The sequence below is a fragment of the Oryza sativa genome, chromosome 2 (genome assembly GCF_034140825.1).
Source record: "Oryza sativa Japonica Group chromosome 2, ASM3414082v1".
Lineage (NCBI taxonomy): Eukaryota > Viridiplantae > Streptophyta > Magnoliopsida > Poales > Poaceae > Oryza > Oryza sativa.
The window spans coordinates 22,704,870-22,729,466 of NC_089036.1; the positions used below are offsets into that span (position 1 = coordinate 22,704,870).

At 43.4% G+C, this 24,597-nt stretch overlaps 4 protein-coding genes across 4 annotated transcripts; 3 read left to right on the top strand and 1 right to left on the bottom strand.

Moving 5' to 3' along the window:
- The first annotated feature begins 6,127 nt into the window (after nt 1-6,127).
- LOC4329765 (7-deoxyloganetin glucosyltransferase) lies at nt 6,128-7,976 on the top strand. Its single transcript, NM_001428265.1, has 2 exons — nt 6,128-6,784; nt 6,870-7,976. The coding sequence occupies exons 1-2, from the start codon at nt 6,268-6,270 to the stop codon at nt 7,832-7,834; spliced, it is 1,482 nt and encodes a 493-aa protein (NP_001415194.1). The 5' UTR covers nt 6,128-6,267; the 3' UTR covers nt 7,835-7,976.
- Nucleotides 7,977-9,919: 1,943 nt separating this feature from the next.
- LOC107275846 (casparian strip membrane protein 5) lies at nt 9,920-10,960 on the top strand. Its single transcript, XM_015768900.3, has 3 exons — nt 9,920-10,276; nt 10,374-10,497; nt 10,582-10,960. The coding sequence occupies exons 1-3, from the start codon at nt 10,014-10,016 to the stop codon at nt 10,798-10,800; spliced, it is 606 nt and encodes a 201-aa protein (XP_015624386.1). The 5' UTR covers nt 9,920-10,013; the 3' UTR covers nt 10,801-10,960.
- Nucleotides 10,927-11,993, bottom strand: LOC4329766 (photosynthetic NDH subunit of lumenal location 2, chloroplastic). Its single transcript, NM_001428266.1, has 2 exons — nt 11,297-11,993; nt 10,927-11,150 (listed from the first exon to the last, which is right to left on the bottom strand). Exons 1-2 carry the CDS (start codon nt 11,873-11,875, stop codon nt 11,052-11,054), a joined length of 678 nt encoding a protein of 225 aa, NP_001415195.1. The 5' UTR covers nt 11,876-11,993; the 3' UTR covers nt 10,927-11,051.
- Nucleotides 11,994-21,579: 9,586 nt separating this feature from the next.
- On the top strand, nt 21,580-24,033 carry LOC4329767 (2-hydroxy-palmitic acid dioxygenase MPO1). The gene is made up of 4 exons (XM_015767510.2): nt 21,580-21,941; nt 23,373-23,435; nt 23,508-23,579; nt 23,674-24,033. The coding sequence occupies exons 1-4, from the start codon at nt 21,630-21,632 to the stop codon at nt 23,788-23,790; spliced, it is 564 nt and encodes a 187-aa protein (XP_015622996.1). The 5' UTR covers nt 21,580-21,629; the 3' UTR covers nt 23,791-24,033.
- The last annotated feature ends 564 nt before the right edge of the window (nt 24,034-24,597 follow it).

Sequence of the window (24,597 nt, forward strand, 5' to 3'; positions counted from 1 at the left end):
GATTCCATCGGCCATGGAGGGGAGCTCCATTTCTTTTTTTTATTATTATTAAACTTAGCCTCCAGCTTGTAGCCATAAGCAAAAATTTGAATTTTGAAACTTAATTTGAAGTTGATTTTAGGATTTTATTTCATCGTTGGTTATATTCCAATGTTCGCTCCTAAATTGCTAAGAACACGTATATAAAAGTTTTACCTTAAAATTATGTTTTAGCCATTAATAAGGTATTTCACTTATAATAATTGTAAACGAAACGATGAGCCTGTAGATGTTTCTTAGGGCAAGTGCAATAGGGTTATTCGGTCCGACTATTAGACTGCTTAGATTAGTAAATGCTTATATGAAGGTGAGAGGCAACATAGGAGAGAAAAAAAAATCGTTGACTATATAGTCGCCAGTCTTGCATGGGCGGCTAGGCGCCAAGGCTGCAGCAGCCTGCTTTAGGCTATATTCGGCAAAACAGGTTGGGAACCAATCCTCTGCGCATGTAAAATGAAGCAACTTAATTAGTTAAGTATTAGCTTAAAAAAACTTAAAATAAATTAATATGTTTTTAAAGCAACCTTCATATATAATTTTTTTTGTGAAAAATTACAAAGTTTAGCAGTTCGGAAAACATGCGCACGGAAATCAAGAGGTAAAAGTTGCAAAGATGAAGAAAAGAACACAACCTTAGAGCAAGGTTAAATGAAGAGATATTTCACATTTGATTTTTTCCAAATAAGTTGTTCCTATTTGTAGTCTTTATGTATTTAAGATTTAAATGAAGAGATAAATTGAATGTTTGATGATAACCCAAGAAGTCATTTAAATACTCATTGGTTGCATATTTGCATTCACTTTTTGATTTTGTAACATCCAAGATGATTTAATTTCTCCTTGGTCTTGGTGATAAAAGTAATATGTGTAACTTTTGTAGATGGAGGGAGTAGTAGTGTAGGCAATTGGCGTTAATTTCATCCGACTTAGTTATAACTCTCTTTGCACCTTGTGAATACAATAAGGGCCTGTTTGGCACAGTTCCAGCTCCACCTCTCCTGAAGCTGGAGCTCAGCCAAACAGTTTCAGCACCACTAAAAATATGAGCGGAGCTGGGTGGAGCTCTCTCACAAAATGAACTAGAGAGGTGGAGCTGGGTTTAGGCAGCTCCACAACTCCACTCCAGACCCAACTCCTGGAGCTAAATTTAAGAGTTGGAGCTCTACCAAACAGTCCCTAAGAGCAAGTATAATAGTGAGCTATAAGTTTACTATAAGCACGTGGAGGAGAGAGGTAATAAAAAATCAAGGATGTTGGCTCTCATGCAAGAGCTAGCTTAACACAAGCTCCTAGGTAAATACATTAAATGTATAGGTGAGAGATAGAGAGAGGAGAAGAAAATTGTAGCCAATCTTATAGCTAATCCATTATATATGTTGCCTCTAAGATAGGCTAATAGTAAGAAGTGGGCTCTACTATTACTCTAAGTGACCTGCAATGCTAGACCGATCAACTTCACATCATATTAAAATAACTTACTTCCTCTCAAACATGCAGCTCACTCTCTCTGCACTCATCACTTTTTTCTCGAAGCCGATGTTGGAGCCAGCGATAAAATTGTCGCTCACTCTCTCTCCTCCCCTTACTCATCCAGTTAATCAGTGTAGCTGACATGTTTCTCCTATCACTAGTCCAGCTTGTACTATTGTACTCGCTCTCACTCATCTATGCACCAATCGAAAAGAAGATAGGAGGAATGGTGGGCCCAAATAAATAGGTAAACAATACTTATATGGAATACGAGAAAAGATAACATGGACAACTAGGGGAATATCAAGTGAAAACCATCAAATAAGTGAAAACCCGTGAAAACTGCATCTAAAAGTTTTATAAATTTATGAAAAAATTACTAGAGATAGGTATAGGCATGAAATACATTCATACCAAATCTCATGTTCAGACTCAACTTCATTTGAGAGAAACATCTTTTTTGTTTCTCTCAAATGAAGTTGAGTCTGAACATGAGATTTGGTATGAATGTATTTAATTCCTATACCTATCTCTAGTAATTTTTTCATGAATTTACAAAACTTTTAGATGTGGTTTTCACGGGTTTTCACTTATTTGATGGTTTTCACCGGATATGTCCCCGGACAACTATTGAAAAGATCACCTATAAAACTGCTTGCTATATATAGCTGACAGGAAGCTACCACGCGGACATTTAGAGAAGGTAGCCGACGCTGCTAAATTGCCCTTGCCCTTAGTTTTAGAGTAAGTAAGTTTAATAGTATAGCTAAACGATAGCTCTAAAAATTAACATATCACCTACAGCTAATTTTTATATATAATGATTTTGTATAAATATATTTAGCTCATCGTTTTTTCCTCTCTCTCCTCTTCTCTTTTCTTCAGGCATATGCTCTTATAGTACATTTTCTATTTTACTTGCTCTTACACTGCATTTGATAGTACCTGTTACTCTGTTAGGCTAGTTAATTAGTGAAAAAACAAGACAAGCCATTAAATGTATGATTAATTAAGTATTAACTTTTACATATATAAAATAGATTTATTTAATTATTTAAAGAAGCTTTTATTTTTTTTAAGGAATAAGTTCACCGGAGGTCCCTCAACTTAACAGCGAGATTTTTTGAGATCCCTTTACCACAAAACCAGAAATGTTTACCCCTAAACATACTAAAACTATTCACCCAAGGTCCTATGGCAGTATATATGGGTGGTTTCGCTGACGTGGTATCCTAGTCAGAAAAAAAAAGTATGTGGGGCCACATGTCAGCTGCACATTTTTTTCTTCTCTTTTCTTCTCCTTCTCTTCTGTTTTCTCTCTTCTCTCTTTCTCTTCTTCAATGAGAGAGGCTCGGCATCGGGGCAGATGACCGCGAAGGTGGAGAAGAGGGAGAGGGCCTCCCAGGGGCAGCCGTGGCGGGAGAGCGCGGAGAGGATGGCAGTGTAGGACGAGTAGGCGAGGGAGGGAGAGAGGGTCGACTAGGAGAGCGCGCCGCTCGCCGGCGGCGGGGCCCGAGGTCGAGCACCCGGCGCGTTCGAGCATCTCTGCCGCCGAGCTTGCCGTCGCGCCGGACACCACCTCTCTTCCTCTCCCGCCGCCACCGTCGCTTTGGCCACCTCTCTCTCCCTCTCCCCCCGCCGCTGTCCCCATTCCGCCGCCAGCCACCTCTCTCCCCCTTTGTCACCGCACCTGCTCAAGAGAACCCGGAGAGAAGAGAAGAGAAAAGAAAAAAAATAGAGAAATGTGGGACCCACACCATTTTCTCACTTACATGTGGGCCCCACATATTAATTTTAATTATTTTTGCTGACTAGTATACCATGTCAGCGAAACCAGGCCTCTATACTGCCTTGGGAGTTGGGACCTTTTATGTAGGTTTTGTGGTTAAGTGACTAAAAAATCTCGGTGTAAAGTTGAGGAACGGCCGGTGAACTTATTTCTTTTTTAAATAAAACTAGGAAGATAGCCCGCGCATTCGCGTGGTCATGCGCATTAGTTTGTTTCGAAAATAGTTCTAACAAAAAATAAAATTAAAGTAATATATGTTCTATTGTTAATTGAGTATTTATTGTATCTCTTTTTATGAAGAAATCTTAACAAACTTTCATTAGTAATAAATATTTTTTTACATCCTGCTAGCCCTCTCTTTAGTTGCTTCATATATATGCAATTCGTTATGCATGTGAATCAATAAAGATAGAAAAAAATCTTTTACAAAATATTTATTGTATTTTGAATTTAGTGATTGAGTGATTCTTAATTGGACTTTGTATTCAAATCAAATTACTTTATTCTAAATTGTCTTTTTAGGGATTTTAAATTATACTTAATCTTGTATCGTGTTGTATTCGAACTCTTCTTTTAATACTTATTTTATTATTCCAAATTTTAGATATTTATAATTTATACTTTTATAGGGACTCTTGATATTTTATATTCTACATGGAATCTTGATATATATATTTTTTTTATAGTTTTAGTGTTTTTTTAAAATTTTTGTTTGTGTATTTTAATCAAATTGCTTGTTTTATATTTTTTATCTGAATTTAATTACGAACTCCTTCTGGTGATCCGCCTGTCACCATCAGCCTCACCGACATTGTTGACCTCCTCATCAGTGAGCCTCTCTTGATACATTGGACATGACGTGGCGGGGCTCAGTGGCAAAGATGAAGCTGTTTTCTAGTTCTTGTTGAAGACATGGAACGTCTCCCTCTGCCCCCTCCTCTTAGTCCTTGCCCTTCATCTAATCATTTAGCACGCTATTAGGTCCAGGAACTTGTAGAAGTCAATGCTGCTGCTGCCGTCGGTGTCCACCTCACTAATAATATCTTGTAGTTCCACCTTCATCGGGCTCAGGCCTAGAGTATGCATCATGGTTCTAAGCTCCTTGGTGGTGATTGAACTTGGACTTTAGACCCACACATTTGAATTCATTCATCGTTTTCGAAGCGCTATTTTGCTCAAATATTTGTAGTCGGAATAGCCGCATTATCTAACTTCTATATAGTAAATATGGGCAATATGGATCTTGAATTTAATTATAAATAACACAACAAATCAAATAAACTGAGAAAAGTACATGTAACTTGAGAGTCATGATCATTTAGCTATTATTACTATTTTTTATATATTATGTGCTAGGTAGAAAATATGAAAAGTTAGCTAAAAAAATAGGATATGAGAATTGGATCCCAGAGATGAGTAGGACGGTGGAGGGAGTACGTATGTACGTGCATGCTCACATACGGTAGGGGTGGAGGTGGGTGTACCGGATTTATTTTTGTGAGATGTAGCAATTATAATTATTGGGTCTACCTATTTAAAGGAAAATCAATGGTTTGATTTTTTTTTATCATAATTTCTAGGAACTTTTAATTTATTTGAGCGCTACATGGCGTCTTATGAGTGTTTGTAAAAAATCATGTGACAGTTTGAGAGTATTTGTAGGGAGTTTAATGAATTTATAGTATATAATAGATAGTTAATATAGCATTTTTTTGGTTCTTTATGTACTGAACAGCTCGCTAGAAAATATGGATAAGAAAGTGAGCAGGAGAGATAATAAGAGATCATTTACGATGGCATGATATATGTTACTTTTTATAATATTTTATTACTATTTAGTTGTGATATAAAGGAGTTTATGTCAAATGATATGTTTCTTATATATGTACATGCCAAAATATGGTAAACATAGTTCAAATTAAAATCGAATATATTATAAGATATTCTAATTATTTAGTTGTGTTTTTTATATATAAAATTTTGCTACCATAAATGGAAGGAAGAAGAGAGGGGTGGGGAGACATACATACTTTGGATGTACGTACGTGCTAGGAGAGGAGGGACCTAGGGAGAGGTGTGGACGTACCGCGTACGTGACATTTTTTTTTACATATATAGATCTAATGGTGCATAAAGTGAAAATCAATGGTAGGATGTTTTCCTTTTTTTTCTTGGAATTTCTTAGATTTCTCTAATTTATTAGAGCGCCACGTAGCAGCTTAGAAGTGATTGTAGGAGTCACATGGCAGCTTAAGAGCGTTTCTAAAAAGTTTAATGGAATTACTCATACGAAGTCTATTTGTAGACATTTTTTTTCATAAAGATAGAAAAAGAAGAAAGAAACAAAGGGAAAAAAGAGAAGGGAAGATAGGGATCGTACACAATACGTGCATACTGCACGTAGGTAGGGACGGCGGGAGTTTTTTTTCTTTAAAGATAATCTAACGATCTAAAATAATCGGTCCACCTATTTAAGTGAAAATCGATGGTCAGATTTATCTATTTTATTAGAGTGCCACGTGGCGACTCAAGAATATTTTTAGGATGCCACGTGGCGGCTTGAGAGCGTTTGTAGAAAGTTTAATGGACTTTTAGTATATAATAATAGAAGATAGATAGATAGATAGATAGTTTAAGAGTATAAGAAGTGTGTGCTCCTGTTAAATGGAAGTTTAGTGTAATCCAATCCCACTTAAGACAGCAGCCTCAGTCCCAAGTCCCAACTCGTGAATGCTGGCCTGATCATGAATTAAAAAAAAAATTGTCGCTTGCGCGCGATGAGGTGGAGTTATGCTGACTTTTGCTGGCCTTCAGGCTCCATTTTTCTTCATTCAACATTGAGGTGAATAAACAACCCAAAATCTTGGAACCAGTCAACGATCAGCCCGAATTTCGCCGTTGTTGCTTGCCTACCTCTCCACTCCATCATTCGCAAATTTTTTGCAGAACACAGCAAGGAGTAGCAGAGAATGAGCGAGATGCAGCCGCACGCCGTGTGCTTGCCGTTCCCGGCGCAGGGGCACATCACGCCGATGATGAAGCTGGCCAAGATCCTCCACTCCAGGGGCTTCCACGTCACCTTCGTCAGCACCGAGTACAACCACCGCCGCCTCGTCCGCTCCCGCGGCGCCGCCGCCGCGGCCGGAATCCCGGGGTTCCGCTTCGCCACCATCCCGGACGGCCTGCCGCCGTCCGACGCCGACGCCACGCAGGACCCGCCGTCGCTCAGCTACTCCACCATGACCACCTGCCTCCCCCACTTCAGGAAGCTGCTCGCCGACCTCAACAACCGCTTGGCGCCTGACGACGACGACGCCGCGCCGCCGGTCACCTGCGTCGTGGCCGACCACCTCATGGGCTTCAGCCTCGACGCCGCGGCGGAGCTCGGCGTGCCGTGCGCGCTCTTCTGGACGGCCAGCGCCTGCGGCTACATGGGCTACCGCAACTTCCGCCTGCTCATCGACATGGGCATCATTCCCCTCAAAGGTCTGATCATTTCTTGAATTTTTCAATATACGAATCGTGTCGTCGATTCGTCTTCATCAGATTGCTCTGCTTGGCGATCGAGCAGGGGAAGAGCAGCTGACGAACGGGTTCATGGACATGGCGGTGGACTGGGCGCCGGGGATGAGCAAGCACATGCGGCTCAAGGACTTCCCCACCTTCCTCCGCACCACGGACCGCAACGACATCCTGATGACGTTCCAGCTGCGGCAGGTGGAGCGCGCGGAGGAGGCGGACGCCGTGGTCCTCAACACGTTCGACGAGCTGGAGCGGCCGGCGCTGGACGCCATGCGCGCCATCACCCCGGCCATCTACACCGTCGGCCCGCTCGCGTTCCTCACGGAGCAGATCCCGCCGGGCGGGCCCCTCGACGACATCAGCCCCAGCCTCTGGAGGGAAGACGACGCCTGCCTCCGGTGGCTCGACGGGAGGAATCCCCGGTCGGTGGTGTACGTGAACTACGGGAGCGTGACGGTGATGAGCGGCCACGAGCTGGAGGAGTTCGCGTGGGGGCTCGCCGGCAGTGGCCACGACTTCCTCTGGATCGTCAGGCCGGACGTCGTGACGAGGACCGCCGCCGCCACCGCCGCGGAGGCGGCGCTGCCGCGGGAGTTCACGGAGGCGACGAAGGGGAGGGGGCTCGTGGCGAGCTGGTGCGACCAGGAGGCGGTGCTGCGGCACCCGGCGGTGGGGTTGTTCCTGACGCACAGCGGGTGGAACTCGACGGTGGAGGCGCTGTCCGGCGGCGTGCCGATGCTGTGCTGGCCGTTCTTCGCCGAGCAGCAGACCAACTGCCGGTACAAGTGCGTGGAGTGGGGCGTGGCGATGGAGGTGGGGGACAGCGTGCGGCGGGAGGCGGTGGAGGGGAGGATCAGGGAGGCCATGGGAGGAGGGGAGAAGGGGAAGGAGATGAGGAGGAGGGCGGCGGAGTGGAAGGAGGCCGCCGCTCGAGCGAGGGGACGGTCGCTCGCCAACCTTGAGAGGCTCATCGGCGATGTACTGCTCTCTGGTAAAAAGGACAGGGTAATTTGATCATCAAATTCAGTAGAGCGTGTACTTGATTGGTGCAAGTAAAAGTATTATGCGGATGCTAGTGTGCAACTGCAGCATCAGATCCATGTACCACAAATGCGTTGGTGATCCATGGCAGCTGTGCAAATGTGACTTCTCGCCTATTACGAATACCTTGGTTGGGATGAGTCTCCTCTTTAAGTAAAGTTAGAGGGACATTGTCCCTGCCATGTGGGACCCACAAAGGTTGGACCCATATGTCAGTGACCCATGTCTCTCTGACTTTACGTCAGAGGAGCGCGATCTCTTGGTTTGGGTAAATGTGTAGACCTGGTAGATGAGCTGTGGCAGCACCCGAGTTGCAATAGCCTTTTACTTGCGTTATTTCTACACACGCAGCGGCCGTCGTGGCGTCATCCTTCTATTTTGCAATAAGTTTATTTTACCTCTCTCATCTTTTGCCTTGGTTGAATCACATCTCTCAACCGCGAAACCGGGTATAACACTTCCTTCAACTAAAAAAAAGGTTCAAATCAACTAATTCGGCTATTTGAATAGTGGTTTCTGCTGACGTGGCATGTTGGCAAGTTTAAAGTGTGCTGATGTGATAGCTTATCAAAGAAATTGAAAATACAAATGGGTCCCACATGTAAGTGGCAGGTAAATCTCCTTCTCAATCTTGACATGCCTCGATGCGTCGCTGCCGTCGGAGGAGAGGGAGTGGTCGTGGTCCGTCGCGGCGGTAGAGGACAAGATGGGGAGTGCTCCCATGGCGGCGAGGGTACCTTGACCTCACGGCATGATGGCCACCTAGAGCATGCGGTCGACAGCGGCGGAGGCTGATGGCAGCAACACGGTTGGAGGTGTGGCCGCAGCAGTGAGACAAGCGTGGAGGGGACGGAAGTCAGCGGCAGCAGCACGCTGCCCTTGTTACCCCATCTACATCTATCTTCTGTGTCTTCGTCTCCACAAGATTAATCACCGAGTTCCTCGAGGCCTCCCTCCGTATTCCCGACCTCACCCTGCTCAAGAACAACATGCAATCGTTCTGTTACCCTACGTCGCCGCCGACCCTGGACGTCCTCATGCAAGCCATCCTATTGATAGAGGCGGACGTCGCATTGATGGATGTCAGTGCTACCATGTGGTCGGTGCAGTCAAGGCTGACGAGGTGCCCGCGGCCGTGGAGCTCAGCAGAGGCGGTGTTCCAGGTGCCCGAGGAGATGAAGCGGATGCTTGGTAGGTGGTTTTGGAGGAGGGATTGGGTGGCTATGGAGGAGACCGGCTGATCGCAAGTGGAGGAGTCGCCAGCCGTGGCACGCATTGGGAGGAGCTCTCCAGCTGCGAGCTCCCGCTAGCCACTGCCGCCACCTGGCGAGAGAGAGAACTTAACATAAAAGAGAGAGAGGGGAGAGAGTGGTGAGGAAAAAGAAAAAATGAGATCAAGATGATAGATATGTAGGGCTATTATTTTTTTTCTCACTGACATGTGGGTCTCATGAGCGTCACATAGTATGAAAACGCTATCCAAACTACCGAGAGACTCGATTTGCTCTAGTTTTTGAAGATGGAGGAGCCATTATATCCGATTATGAGGTTGTGCGAGGCGATTTAATCAGGGACAAGACTTGACAGAGTTTATATATATGTCATCTTATTTAATAAGATTGAAACTCTTATTAAGAAAGTGCACTGGGAATGGATTAAAGTTTATACTGATTAAAACCAACCCACTTTATTCCGTAATAATTTTTAATTTTTTGTTACCAGAGTAATCAGCTTCAAGTCTGGGGATGGTTGTCAATTAAAAAGGCGGGCGGCGATTGCACACCGATAGCGGCTTGCCCATTTACTGAAGCATAAATTTGGTTCCGTGTGGCATTCTTCAGCAGTTGCCCACTCTCCATTCTGCTGATCTCAACATGCAACCTACTTCACTATCAGTTCATCAAAGTAAAGCAATTGCATCATTTAACAACTGAGACCGTCGCAAGAACTCAATATATATATATTCAGTAACTTTATGCTACTTGGAGAAGTAAACCAGCAAAAGCAGGGTCAGATGTGATCTTTTAACAATCGGGCCGCGGCTTGAAAAATCAACACGCCTAACCATGCCATTACGTCAGGGAGTTTCTATGGGAGATGCGAAAATAAGATTATTGGCAATCGAAAGGCTCAAGGTCGCCGGTTCACCACGATGGAAGCAGGTGAAGAGATCGAGGACGGTGAACCATCCACACCCACCTACAAGGCTCATCATCCTCCTCCCCACCTCCCGCCGCCGATGAGGTCGTCCGGCGTCAGCCTGGTCCTGTCGGTCGCCGACCTCGTCCTCCGGTTCGTCGCCATCGGCGGCACGGCCGGCAGCGCCATCGCCATGGCCACCACGAGTGAGACGCTCCCCTTCGCCGCGCCGTTCGTCCGGTTCAGGGCGGAGTACAGCGACCTCCCAACGTTAATGTAAGCGTGTAGTACGATCTAAGCTAGCTAGCTGCAGCCGTCGCGATGTGCAGATGACAACGGAAGACGTGTTATCGATATGTACACATGTGTGCAGGTTCTTCGTGGTGGCGAGCTCGGTGGTGTGCGCGTACCTCGTGCTGTCGCTGCCGGCGTCCGTCGTGCACGTCGTCAGGCCCGGGGCGAGGAGCAGCCGCGCCATCCTGGCATTTCTCGACACGGTAGCTTCTGACGGCTGCAGCTTTTACTACTGGCTCGCTCGAGCCTTACGTGCGTGTTTGTACTGAGAAACGAATGACATGCAGGTGATGCTTGCGCTGCTGACGGCCAGCGCGTCGGCGGCGGCGGCGATCGTGTACCTGGCGCACAGGGGCAGCGCACGGGCCAACTGGCTCGGGATCTGCCAGCAGTTCACCTCCTTCTGCCAGCGCATCACGGCGTCGCTCGTCGGCTCGTTCGCCGCCGCCGTCGTGCTCGTCGCCCTCGTCTTCCTCTCCGCGCTCTCGCTGGCGAGGCGCGCCTGATCGATACGTGTGTCACTGTATCATCCTTATTTACTTCCGAATTTGTGAGATGTGTTGCACAATACCATTTGTTTTCTTAAATTCACAAATGTTTGTTGACGCAACATAGCAACACACATTATGCGTATATGTGTATGATACTCACGTTTTCTCCGATTAATTAACGAACTTAAAATTTGATTACAAATTCAAGACGACAGTAGTACATTATTAAGTTCCTATATATAGACCTATATAGGATATATTTACAATCAAGCTAGGAACTCTGTCACGTCATCCAGAGACTTGAGAGTCTTCTCGTAGTAGAGGTACGACTCGTACACCTTGGGCGTCCGCACGAACCGATCGAACTGCACAGCACATTAGAATTAGCACTTGTTTTTGCAGTAGCTAAACGAGTTAATCACCGTAATTAACGAGTAAAAAAATTAATCGTCAATAATCCGTATTAAGTTAGCTTAATTTCATTTGGGAATGTATAGTAGACGAGACTGACCTCGGTCATGTTATCGACGAGCTCGTTGGCGACGCGGACGTAGTCGGCGCGGCGGGCCTCGGGGACGCCGAACATGGCGGTGGTGAGGTCGAGGTCGAGGTACTTGGACTTGAGGCGCACGTAGAACAGCACGTACTTCCACGACATGGTCTCCAGCATGGGCCGCAGCGTGCGCATCCCCTCCGCCGTCTGCCGGATGCGCGCCGCGGCCTCCTCGGCGGTCAGCCCGGGCTCGAAGAACCGCTCCCTGACGTACGACCTCGTGCCCCACCTCGGCACCGTCCCGGGCCCCGGCGGCGGGGGCGGCACCGCGGCCGCCTCCGCCGCCATGGCCGGGGGAGGCGCCGCGGGGCGCCGCGCCGACAGCGCCGCCGTCGCAGCCAGCGCCGTCGACGCGGCGACCGCGAGCCGGCGCGTCGCGGACTGCGGCCCGCCGCGCTGGTGCCTCTCCCCCGCCGCCGCCGCCGCGTCCGCCTGCGACGCCGTCCCGCGGCGGCGCGCCGAGGTGGGGGACGAGGCAGACGAGGAGGAGCTAGTGGCGGTGGAGCACAGGATGAGGTGCTTGGCGAGGGTGGCCATGGCGAGCGAAGTGGAGGGGAGTGATAGTGCAAGTGAGACTGAAAGTGAGGAGTAGAGATAGTTTTCTTGAGGTTGGAGAGAAGGGTGTGGGTCGTATGGTAGGGAGATATTATCCACTTTGTTTTCATTTGGGCCTCTGAGACAGTACATGTATGCTTACACTTTTTTTTTTTGGTATTGTGAGGTTCAAAAGATATGGTTGATAAAAAAGGGATAAGGAGAGTTTGTCTCACTAGCTGTGTTGCTGGAGGCTGAATTAAGGCACTGTTTAGATCCTCTAAAATGATAAAAGATTTGCTATTTTGAAGTATTTTTTGTCATTTTAGATCTAAACACTAGTAGTAAAAGTTGGAGTTGGCAATTTGTCATTTGCCATTTGCTAATCCATAGTAGCGAATTGTGCCAAAAAGTACTTTGGGACCACTCTCTCTCTCCACCAAAAAGTGCTAGAATGTCAAAAGTTTAGGATGCATCTAAACCAACTAGTACTTTTGTAATGCCAAAACTTTTGCTATTTACCATTTCAACTTTTGCTAGTACTTTTGTAACTTTAGCTAGCTTTCCCCTGCACTTTAATTTCTAACACATGTACATACTACCAAAGTATTTCATTTTATGGATCCTTTGGCCAGTCTTGAGAATTTGGACATCAGTATTATCAATTTCAGATGTCCAATTTGCTAATGGTGTAATGTCAAGAGAAAACTGCCCTACTGTAATGATGTAAAACCAGACAGTTCCAATTCAGCTTGCACCAAGTAACAGAATTATTGTACAGTAGTACATCTTTATTTCTGTGACTAGGGGAGCTTTAGATTTTAAGAAACTATTGTAAAAAAATCAGCTAGAGAATATGAAAAGAAACTAAATTTTAGCGTAAAGTTTAATTTTTGGATTATGTTATTATAGTTTCTTAGAAATTGAACCAAAAGTTAGATTGTTTAGAATAGCTGTTGATTCTGAGAGAAATTATAACCACTAGAAGCTCCCTAAATATATCTTATATCTAACAGTAACCTACAACTGCGAGGCTTGACCCCAAAAAAATGTTGAAATGGTAAGGACAGTGAAAAACAATCACACGTGAAACGATGAAAGCCGTCTATTAAGCAAAGTACTTGGGGAATCAATTCATGTTCCGAAAAGTACACCGAACGTCCCTCAATTTGTCATCTAGTTACAAAATCGTCCCCCAAGTGTAAAACCAGATATCCCTCAACTAATTAAAATCGGTTACAATAGATCCTTTGGTGGTTTTAATCCCGGTTTTATCCTACATGGCGGCAGAGTCAGCGTGGGACCCACGTGGGCCCCACATGTCAGGATGCCACGTCAGCGCACACTCTCTCATTCCCCTCTTCTCTCCCTTCCTCTCTCATTTTTTCCCCTGTGCATCATGGATTGCGGTAGCTTCGTCGACGCAGCGGGGAGGAGGTCAGGGACGGCGGCCCGAGAGGAACGGGGGTGGCGGCGGGCGAGCTCTTGCACTAGGAGGGGCAAGGCAGGAGAGGAGGGCATCGGCGGCCCACGGCTAGCGACGGGCGACACGGCTGCAGTGACGGCAATGACGACGTCATCCACAGCCAGCGACAGCGGCGCCGTCTCTACCTGCGCCGAGACGGGCAGAGGCAATGTCGTTGTCGTGGCATCAACGACGACAGCGAGGGCAAGACGCCTCTCCACCTCCACCTCTATGTCCCCGCCCACCATAGCCGTCCTCTACGATCACCACGGCCCGCCCCAACAAAGTCCTCAGGGTGGCTAGGCTGCCGCCGGCAGAGATCGGCGACCGCGATGTGTGCGTGCGGATGCTGGTCGCCCCCATCAACCCCTCTGACCTCAACCATGTCGAGGGTGTCTACCCCGTTTGCCCTCCCCTCCCCGCCGCCGTTGCAGGCTACGAGGGGGTCGACCAGGACCACGCCCTCGGCACCGCCTTCGATTCCCCGCTCCTCTCCCCCAGTGATTGGGTCATCCCTTCCCCGCCCTCCTTGGGCACTTAGCAGACCTACATCGTCAACCCAGCCACTGCCTGGCACAGGGTCCGCTCCGATGTGCCTCCCCCAATACACCGCCACCATCACCGTCAATCCACTCACCGCGCTCAGGATGCTCCAAGACTTGATGCCGCCATGGCGCTCAATCTGCTCAGCTCGACACCACCATGGCGCTCGCTGACATGGCCGGTGCCACACCCGGACAACACGAGGCCTCGCCACCGCCGCACGCCACGTAGGTGAGTAGTAGTAAATCCGTGCGACAATCTTGACTACCGCTGGCTGGCACATGCGCATCGAACGCCTTGGGCTTGATTTTGGTTTGTGCTATGTCGGCAGGAGGCGACGGCAAAGGGCGAGCAGGAGGACGAGACGGAGATGGCGAGCACGAGGCTGAGCCTTGAGCTGGGCAAGGTCGGAATCCAGTCGTCGCCGCCATGCTCCAGCAGCTCAAGCGCCGGCCACCCCACGATGCAGCCTGCCGCCACGGCCACGGCGGCGCCGGGCTATGGCCCCAGGCCACGCCACATGCTCACCGAGGTGAAACCGACCGCCATTAAAATTCCACGAGCCACAGGCCGTCGCCGGCAGCCGACGCCTCCTCTCCCGCCAGCCTCCTCCCCACCCGTTGACCAGTCTGCACAGAGAGGTGAGAGAGAGAGAGGAGGAAGGGAGATAAGAGGGGAAATAGAGGGGGTTGACGTGGACACCCTGACATGTGGGGACCACGTGGATCCCACAATGACTCAGCCGCCACGTCGGATAAAACTGGGGTTAAAATCACCTAAGGACCTAAAGTGAACGGTTTTGTAAGTTGAGGGATGTTAGATATCTGGTTTTGTGATTAGGAGACGATTTTGTAACTCGATGACAAGTTGAGGGATCTTCGGTGTACTTTTTCCTTCATGTTCGGCCGATGGCCTAGTTTTTACTGCCGAGGGCCCAAAACTCCAAATGCTATTCACAAGTTTAAGCCCACTACGACACAAGTCATCTTGTCATGAGGGACGTGGTCTTTATGTGGGCTGGTTCAGAGGCCAGCCTACACCGCCTAATCAACCTGCCACCAACTGGGTAAGCCCCAGGCCGTGCGAAGCGGCATAATACTCTCGGGCTCTCGGCCGACCAAAGCAGGAGCAACGGCGGAGGAGCTAAGGGCTTATTTCACTTCTTCGACAAAATAAGGGGAAAAACATAGGAATTTTAGAGAATTTTAATTCTATAGAGATTTTAGAGAAAATTTAGTAAGGGCTCTAACTTTTTGAAAAATTTCCTTTGAATCTATCTCTCTCATTTATTTCCTGCGTTTTTCCTACGCTCCAATCAAACGACCATTCATGTATTTTTCGTGTGTTTTGCTATCCTATGTTTTACACTTTCATTCCTATCAGAATCCTGTATTTTTCCTATTCCTACGTTTTTCTCAACCCTGCAATTTAAAAGGGCCCTAAACCTTATCAATTTTTAGCATTTTCAAATTTTTGGTAAGGGTAATAAACTAAACAAAATTTTATCATTGTAGCCTTACCAAACCCTACCAATATTTGGTAATTCTAAAATCTTCCACTCACAAACATCAAACTAAACACCATATCCACATTTTGATCTTACCCAAAATTGTTAGTGCTAATCTTTAACTTTACCAATAAATGGTAAAGTTTATCTAGGTTTGTCTTTCGGCGGCCTAGCGAGTGGCCCGTGCGCCACAAAGAGCAAGTGTGAGGCAGCACGGCGGTAGTGTGGGAAGTAAGGGCATGTTTAGGGAAGTTTTTGACAGCAGCCGCTTCTTCTAGAATCTTCAGTTGTCAGAAGCTCCCAAATAGTAAATATTTTCATTCATATTTTGAAAAACTGTAATTATAGAATTAAGAAAATAAACTATAATACAGACGTTGGGTTTATCAGCTTCATCAAATTCTCACCGGTTAACTTCTCTCACCTACTGTTTTTCAGATAGTTAAACTCCCAAAGACCTTAAGCGGGAGGGGAGCGTAGGTCTGCAGATCTGAGTTAGTTGCCCCTCGGCCAGGCAAACAGGCACACCGACGGGTTATTTTATTGGTATTTATTTGCTTCTTGCTTTTAAGGCTTTTAGCCTTTCATGCTGCTTAGTTATTTGCTTCGTGGTTTGATACAAACTGAACGATTATTTTTGGAATAGAAACTGAATGATTTTTTGTTCGGATTACAAACTGAATGGATGTATTAGCAAATGTATATGCATATACAACGCATGATCATAACTCTTGGCATACTAAATATTACTACTAACATGTTCTCCAAAATAAAAAAAATAACTCGACATACCGGTTTAAGGACCATTGCACAGATCCGCCATCCACATGTTTTAGACCCTGTTTAGATGGGACTAAAACTTTTAAGTCCCTATCACATCGAATGTTTGAACACTAATTATAAATATTAAACGTAGACTATTAATAAAACCCATCCATAATTTTGGACTAATTCGCGAGACGAATCTATTGAGTCTAATTAATCCATGATTAGCCTATGTGATGCTACAGTAAACATTCTCTAATTATAGATTAATTAGGGTTAAAAAATTTATCTTGCGAATTAGCTTTCATTTATGTAATTAGTTTTATAAGTAGTCTATATTTAATACTCTAAATTAGTGTCTAAATATAGAGACTAAAGTTAAGTCCCTGGATCCAAACACCACCTTATTTGTATCTTTTTCTGTTTGTAGGGAGTAGGAGTACTACTAATGTATTGGAAGGACAACAACTTATCAATTGTCATACTCCCTCTGTAAAAAAAAAAAGTAAATCTAGGACACATACTATTACAATAAATATGGACAGATACATGTCTAGATTCGTTGTACACTTACATTAGAATGTGTCACATCCAATACTATATTAGTTTTTTATGAGACAAAGAGATGATATAAACTGACAATAAGACTATTCTACGAATCTATTACTCTACTCCCTCCGTCCCAAAAAAAAGACAAACCCTGTTTTCCGTACCCAACATTTGACCGTCCGTCTTATTTAAAAAAATTATGAAAAAAATAAAAAAGACAAGTCACGCATAAAATATTAATTAAGTTTTATCATCTAACAATAATGAAAATACGAATTATAAAAAAATTTCATATAAGACAGACAGTCAAAGTTGGACACGGAAACCTAGGTTTGCTTTTTTTTTAGGACGGAGGGAGCATGAATCTTTTACCTACTCCATGTGGTGTGTCCACAGCACCGTACGGTCCAACCTGTATGGTGTGGCTAAAATTTTATTCTGGGTAGGGATGCAAGCAGGACAGACAAGCGGGTTTTTGCCTGTTTATCTTATTTCTTATTTATAGTTTATTTTCTCTTCTAAATTTTGTACTAGCATATGGAAAATAAACTAGCAAACAGGTTTTTTATACGGGTAGCGAGACTACCCACTTACATCTATAATTCTGGGTATGCCCCCTGTTTCGTTCCTTTCCATATTCCCTGATCTGAGACATACTACTCCCTTCGTACACTAGTATAAGGGATATTCACTATTTTTTTTTACGTTTGACCACTCATTTTATTCGAAAAATTTGTGCAAATATAAAACACGAAAAGTTGTGTTTAAAGTACTTTGGATAATAAAGTAAGTCACAAAAAATAAATAATAGTTCTAAAATTTTTTAAATAAGACGAATGGTCAAATAGTACAAATAAAATGTCAAAATCCCTTATATTAGGGGACGGAGGGAATACTAAGCTAAATCTATTTTTTTATTAAGATCTTGTTTAGTTCGCAAGCGAAAAATTTTGACGTGTCACATCAGATATATAGACATATATTTGAAATATTAAGCGTGCACTAATAACAAAACAAATTACAGATTTTTCTTGGAAACTATGAGACGAATTTATTAAGCCTAATTAATCCATAATTAGCAAATGTTTACCGTAGCACTACTTTGTCAAATCATGGCACAATTAGACTTAAAAGATTCGTCTCGCATTTACATGCAATCTGTGTATATAATTAGTTTTTTATTTGTCTATATTTAATATTCTATATATGTATCTAAATATTCGATGTGATAGGGTGAAAATTTTTTGTTTGGGAACTAAGGCCTTAGCTAATCGCCTAATCCCGCAGTTTTTTTTTTCCTCTGAGACCATCATAAGTTTTGCATGCTGTGCTGTTTAGCTGCACGGAATCGTCGCGTAAGGACGAAAGAGAGAAAACAAGATGTTTCCTTAAAAAGAAAAAGAAAATAAAAGAGAGATGTGACATTAGGCCATGTCTTTTCATATATGCTTTAATATAAATTGTTAGATTTTTTTTTCTAGTTAAATTTTGTTAGGTTTGACTAAGTTTGTTAAAAAAATTTAGCAACATCTAGAATATTAAATTAGTTTAATTAAATATAAAATTGAATATATTTTTATAATATGTTTATTTTGTACTGTAGATAATGTCGATGTTTGATGTCGCGATTCCGGTATTTGCATAGTATGGGGATCGTTGGTACTAGGATATACGCGAGACTTAGGTAAAAGAGATAGGGACGAGGATTTTTATACAGGTTCGGGCCCCTGAATTGTCAGGTAATAACCCTGCATCATGTTGGCCGAAGCCGGTATTGCTCTTATTCACTATAATCACACCAGTACAATATTTGGGGTAGCCTATCTAACTGTTGTCGACATGGCGGTCTGAAGTTCTGACTCGTAGTCGACAACAGGGTAGTCTTCCTCTTTGAGTTTGTGCCCGGCGAGATCAGAGACAGCGCTAGATCCGTACGGCCGGCCTCTGTAGGTACCGGATAGGGTCGATCCAGACATATCTCTGATGTCGATATCCGGTGGCTTGTCTTGACGTATGTTGGCTTGTATGTTGATCTTGTGTCTTGATCTATTATTCCGTGTCTTCTATGGTGGGTGTCTCCCCTCTCCTCCTAGGGGGCCTTGTATTTATACCCATAGGTGTCCCCTTGTCCAAGTAGAATTAGGGAAACCAATATGGATACAATCATAGTAGTCCTTATCGTTTCCATGTAGAACTTTAGTCATCCTTTCTTATGCGGAACTCCTCCTATATCTGCAGATTGTTTCCGTATAAGACATGGTATGTGGTGGGTCCTGTCGAGATTTAGTCAACTACTATTAGGTATGTTGTTTCTATAACCCTGACAGATAATATTATAGTTTTCTATAAATTTGATCAAACTGAAAGAAGTTTGACTAGAAAAAAATTTAAACGACTTATAATATGAAACGGATGGAGTATTATTGTTGCGGACTGCTCCACACCTACTATAAATATGTGTTTTCTTGAGAAAATTCATTCATCGATTCATTGTTCTAAGTTTATTTGTTAAATATTTTATTCATATCTGTAATTATGAAGTAACCGGTATAACAAACGGGTGAATACTCTAATTTTAAATTGGGCCTTAAGATGTTGATGTGCTACATCGCAATACTCTATTCATTTCAAAATATAGTGCATATTTTATTTTATTAGGGCGGTTTTGATAAATAGTTGCTTCCATAATATATCATTCATGTGATACGAAAGTATTTTTAAGATGAATCTAACAACATCAATTTTGCTTTAAAAAGTTATACATACCTAATTGTAGGTTATCATAACAAAATAAAGAGGTGTCTTATATTTTGAAATGAAGGGAATAATACGTACATCATATTATCATATGTACTAGCGTCAAATACAACAAATTGGTCTATACACTACCATTTACTACAAATTAAAATATCACTAGTACTCAAATTTAGCACGGGTGACTAATGAATTCTTTAGAGTGCAGGATTCTCCGTAAAAATTAATTCAATTTTATCGATATTCCTTAAATCTTTCCATTTCAAAGGAAGCCTAAATGTACAGTGTACTACGGTACAATCGGTAATTGTTCAAAATCAGAACGCAACTACGCAAGGCATTGTGATCCTCTGTCGTGACTGGGTGTTAAGGTAGAAGATGGGCAACCCTCTTGTAGTTTTGTGCCTGAAAAACTGGCCAGACGAAACTAATTGCTTTTCTCGACTTATTCGGATCGGAGCATGCTTCTTTCAAAATCGTTTTATTTTTTTTGAAAAATAGGATAAACCTGACCTCTACGCATCCAATCGGATGTATGTACTGCCATTTCAAAATTGATATGCCGTCTAGGTTCTGGTCTAATAAGCAACGCTAGTCAAATGAGACGATTATATAGTTTCGGCAATTGTTGACTGACCATATATATGCTGTCTCTGTTTCTAGAAGATTTGTAGTACTTGCTTGATTTGATATTGCCAATAAAGTTATCTTTTCCTATCTCGAGAGATCTCAGTTTTATTCATAAATATCGTTGTTTGAGTCACTTCTATGACAACTTGGTTAGAGCATCGTTGACAAAATAAAAACTATAACACAATTGGCATATTCAAGTTTTATTTAGAATATTAAGATACCTGCTTAAGATAGGGCTTATAAACCGAAGCTAGTTTTATATTATAGAACTTAATTTTAGAATGAATTTAAGTACAGTTTAAAACTGGACTCCTTCCGATCATAACTATTTAACGTTCAAAATAAGATTTGATTAAAACTCTAAAATTATAGCCATCCATTTATTTATATTAGAACAAATATTTAAGCAAAATTTTAAAACCCGGACATAAATCTACCAATAAATTTATGATATTATTTTTTGTTCAATTCTACTTATACTACTTTAATATCGATATTAAGATACTGTTGATAGGTGAAATTTTAATAGTTTGGTCGAATCTTATCCTAACTAAGGGTGTGTTTAGTTCACGTCAAAATTAGAAGTTTGGTTGAAATTGGAACGATGTGACGGAAAAGTTGGAAGTTTGTGTGTAGGAAAGTTTTGATGTGATGGAAAAGTTGGAAGTTTGAAGAAAAAGTTTGAAACTAAACTGGGCCTAAACGTGAGATATCTACGAGCCGCGAGATAGTAAAAAGTAATCCCTTCGTCCCCTAATATAAGGAATTTTGGTATTGTGCTCGCACTGTTTGACCATTCGTCTTATTTAAAAAAATCTTGGAATTATTATTATTATTTGACTTACTATCCAATGTGCTTTAAGCGCAACTTTTTATTTTTTATATTTGCAAAAGTTTTTTAAATAAGATAAGTGGTCAAACAATGCAAGCAAAATCCCTTATATTAGGGGACTGAGGGAGTATAGCAGAGTACCATAAGAATCGTTTATTAAAATTATATTTTATTGTAATATATATCTACTATTATAAAAATTGAAAATATTTTTGCCGGTACTTTGGTACGTCATCCGTGTATAAGTCGGTTTTTAAGTTCGTTCACCTTTGGAAATACAAATCCGTATTTGAGTCCGATTTTAAGTTAGTTCGCTTTTGGAAATACAGAAAGAGTCGTGGAAGAAAACTTTCGAAAAAACTCGCATGCTAATTTAAGATGATCAGATTTCTAATTGCAGTTCACCTTAACTAAACCGTAAAACAATAATAAGATTAAAATAATCTTCACCCATTACAACGCACATGTATTATTTTTTCAGTATAATATAATATAACAATAATATACCACTACAATTTATAAAAAAAAATCACCCTCGCTGTGGGGCCCACTTCTGGGGCTAGTACCCACCTCGCCATCCGTGGGCCCCACAGCCCCACTCCGCCCTGCACCGCAGTTGCAGCAGTTCGCACTTCCCAGTTCCCACCCCCGGCCAAATTGAAACTCTTGTCGTCCTCACCTGGAAGGAACCCCCCGAACACACGCAGCCATGGCGAAGCCTAGCGGCGGCGGCCTCCTCGACCTGGAGCACCACTTCGCCTTCTACGGCGCGTACCACAGCAACGCCGTCAACGTCTTCATCCACACGCTCTTCGTCTGGCCCATCTTCCTCACCGCGCTCCTCCTCCTCCACCTCGCCGCCCCCTCCGCGCACGCCGCGGCCGCCGGCGCCGCCGTCTACGGGGCCTTCTACCTCCTCCTCGACCGCCGCGCCGGCGCCCTCGCCGCGCTCCTCTGCTTCCTCTGCTGGGCCGCCAGCGCCGCCCTCGCCGCCCGCCTCGGCTTCTCCGCCGGATGGAAGGTGCGGGAAACCCTTTCTCTTTTCCCCCCTCTTGCTCTTCACTCGGGGGCCGTCTTGTGATAGTTTTGATTTTGAGTAGCTAGCTAAGCTTTTCTTAGATTCTAAGGTCCTGAGGATCAGCGATGGAGATTAGCTTTTGCTTTGGGTTGAGATGTGCCCCTGTGACTTTCGTGATGGTCAGCGATGATTAGTATTTTCTCTCGTAAATTTATAATTAACTTCTCTTTTGTCCGATTTTTAGGTTGTGATTTTTGCGGGGGAGGAGTAGCTTCTCCTTATGTGATTCATCTATTTCCTAATTTAATCCGTAGGCCAAAGAAATTTCGCTTCATCCTTATGTGATCCATCTATTTACTAATTTGATCCTTAGGCCATAGAAATTTCGCTCGATTGGGCGATACCTCAGCTTATGGAGTATACAGTTTTAGTGGTGTGTGCAACAGTTTTAGTGGTGTGTGCAGTTCTGGTTCGATTTGGTGTGGTAATGCATGACTGGTGTATCGACAAATAGAAATCATCTTTTTGAAGCAGAAGAAAAACTGCAAGTCATGACTTAAATCATGTCAAATGAATCGTGAGGCCTTGTTCGGTATTGTGCAAGTCATGAATTAAACGAACAAGGCCTGAGTGGGTTAACCTTTAGTTGCTAACTTTAGAGTTGTAAAGTATTGTGTAGTTGTCTGATCTGCAAATAATCCATAGTCATTTGTTCTGTTTGTGAAAACCAATTCGTAAGATGGGGCTGTGAATATTCGTTGTGACAGGTGATGACTGATGAGTCATATGAAGTACTAGTCATGCGAATAACGTGAATGTAGTGTTTCTGAAAGGTGATGAACCACATGAAGTACTTGTCATGCAAATAATATGATGTAGTGTAATATAATGCCCATGTCGGAGGAGCTCCCCTCGTAACAGCATGCTTTACCCACTGCTAACTGATGCATCAATCCAAACATTGGGATCCATACTTCTTGTTTGTGTCATTTGCTGATTGTTAATGCCCTATCAGGTTCCTGCTCATGGTTATGATACACTGATTTCGCACATATAGTTACTGTTAACAGCAAGAAGGCATTTTATAATGTCTTATGCTGCATGATGTTTGTTTGCCTCAACTAATTCAGCTTGAGATAAGCTATTTGATGTTGTCATAACCAATTCCAATGTTCCTAGTCCACTGAAAATTGCAATTTCAGTAGCTAGACAGTCCAGGTCTTTGCAAGGGATATATTTGGTTCTGTGTCCTTAGCACAACAATTTTAGAATCTGACCCGAAGATGAAATTGGCTAATTTCTTTTTGCAAAATACCTGTGGCTGATAGACAAAAAGCTCATTGCCTCTTGTTTTCTCTGTTTATATGAATTGAAGCTGTTGCAAGATTCTTTATATATTAAAAAAAATCCATAACTTGTGTTTTTTTTATACAGGTGGTATTGGTAGCTCAGCTGTTCTGTTGGACTATGCAGTTCATTGGCCATGGTGTTTTTGAGGCAAGTCTCTATAACACTAGTTCGGAGTTATGACTCAAACTTATGTATTAAATGTAACTCTTCTCATCGTAGAAGCGAGCGCCTGCCCTCCTTGACAATCTTGTCCAAGCTTTCTTGATGGCTCCATTCTTCGTGCTACTAGAGGTAAACTGCAGAGAAATATATGCAGTTTCTTGATTGCCTCCTTGCAAGGTGACATCGAGATCACCTCATGTATACCTTGTTTCTTTTGCTTCAGGCTCTTCACAAGTTTGTTGGGTACGAACCGTATCCTGGCTTTCACGCCAAAGTGCAGAAGCTGATTGACGAGGCCCGCAAGGAATGGGAGGACAAGAAAGCGAAGAAGATGACGTGAAGTGTGATTTGGAAGTTGGCAACCCCCATACTGCAGAGGCGTCTTAATCACGTGGCCATTTGATATTTTGATTAGACGGAACTGTGTTAACATGTCGCTGCCAACATATTGCCTTATTTATGTTGTAATATATAAAGAGTTTTATGCACTCTCTTGTCTGATGTGTATACGTTACTGGAGAATATAGAATTCTGATGATGATTGTGAACTGTATTAGAAAATAAATACAGGAAAGTCTTTTTACGGTGGTCTCTTCTGTACTGGTACTCTACTATAAGCTGGAAAAATATATATGTAGTGCAAATAAACATGTAAAGTACCGTGGGGATTAAAAAATTAGATGTACGAGATTTTTTCATGTCGGGCATTCATTTTTCATTTTTATAGTTTTCAAGTTTCCATTACACGTGGATTGTACATATATTTTCTCATCTAAGCCATTGATGTATTTGTACTATCGATAAAAGATAATCATACTCGCTTAATTTTGTTGGTGGCTTTCATTATTAGTTTACGACCCGTTTGATATGCCTCCAAACTCCTAAATTTAACTCCAATAGCGGAATAGAGGCTAGAGTTGTGTGGCAGCTAAAACCCATTCCACATTCCTAGTTCATTTTGTGAGAACACTTCATCAAACTTCACTCTCATTCTAGATGGACTTGAAACTGTTGGCTATGTTGGAGCTCTGCCAACCAGGTCCTGCTAATAATGTAATCAGATGGCTTGCACGAACTAGAGGGAAGTGCATATCAGGACCTTGAAAGGGTACGCCTAATGGGCGGGTGATCGCTCCCTCCCCTATAC

Bases quoted from the DNA above. Each gene is read 5' to 3' on its own strand.
- LOC4329765 (NM_001428265.1), top strand. From the start codon at position 6,268: ATGAGCGAGATGCAGCCGCACGCCGTGTGCTTGCCGTTCCCGGCGCAG. The intron at 6,785-6,869 runs GTCTGATCATTT...GCGATCGAGCAG, and splicing joins GGGCATCATTCCCCTCAAAG to GGGAAGAGCAGCTGACGAAC.
- LOC107275846 (XM_015768900.3), top strand. From the start codon at position 10,014: ATGGAAGCAGGTGAAGAGATCGAGGACGGTGAACCATCCACACCCACC. The intron at 10,277-10,373 runs GTAAGCGTGTAG...ACATGTGTGCAG, and splicing joins AGCGACCTCCCAACGTTAAT to GTTCTTCGTGGTGGCGAGCT. The intron at 10,498-10,581 runs GTAGCTTCTGAC...AATGACATGCAG, and splicing joins TCCTGGCATTTCTCGACACG to GTGATGCTTGCGCTGCTGAC.
- LOC4329766 (NM_001428266.1), bottom strand. From the start codon at position 11,875: ATGGCCACCCTCGCCAAGCACCTCATCCTGTGCTCCACCGCCACTAGC. The intron at 11,151-11,296 runs GTCAGTCTCGTC...TGTGCTGTGCAG, and splicing joins TCGTCGATAACATGACCGAG to TTCGATCGGTTCGTGCGGAC.
- LOC4329767 (XM_015767510.2), top strand. From the start codon at position 21,630: ATGGCGAAGCCTAGCGGCGGCGGCCTCCTCGACCTGGAGCACCACTTC. The intron at 21,942-23,372 runs GTGCGGGAAACC...TTTTTTATACAG, and splicing joins GCTTCTCCGCCGGATGGAAG to GTGGTATTGGTAGCTCAGCT. The intron at 23,580-23,673 runs GTAAACTGCAGA...CTTTTGCTTCAG, and splicing joins CATTCTTCGTGCTACTAGAG to GCTCTTCACAAGTTTGTTGG.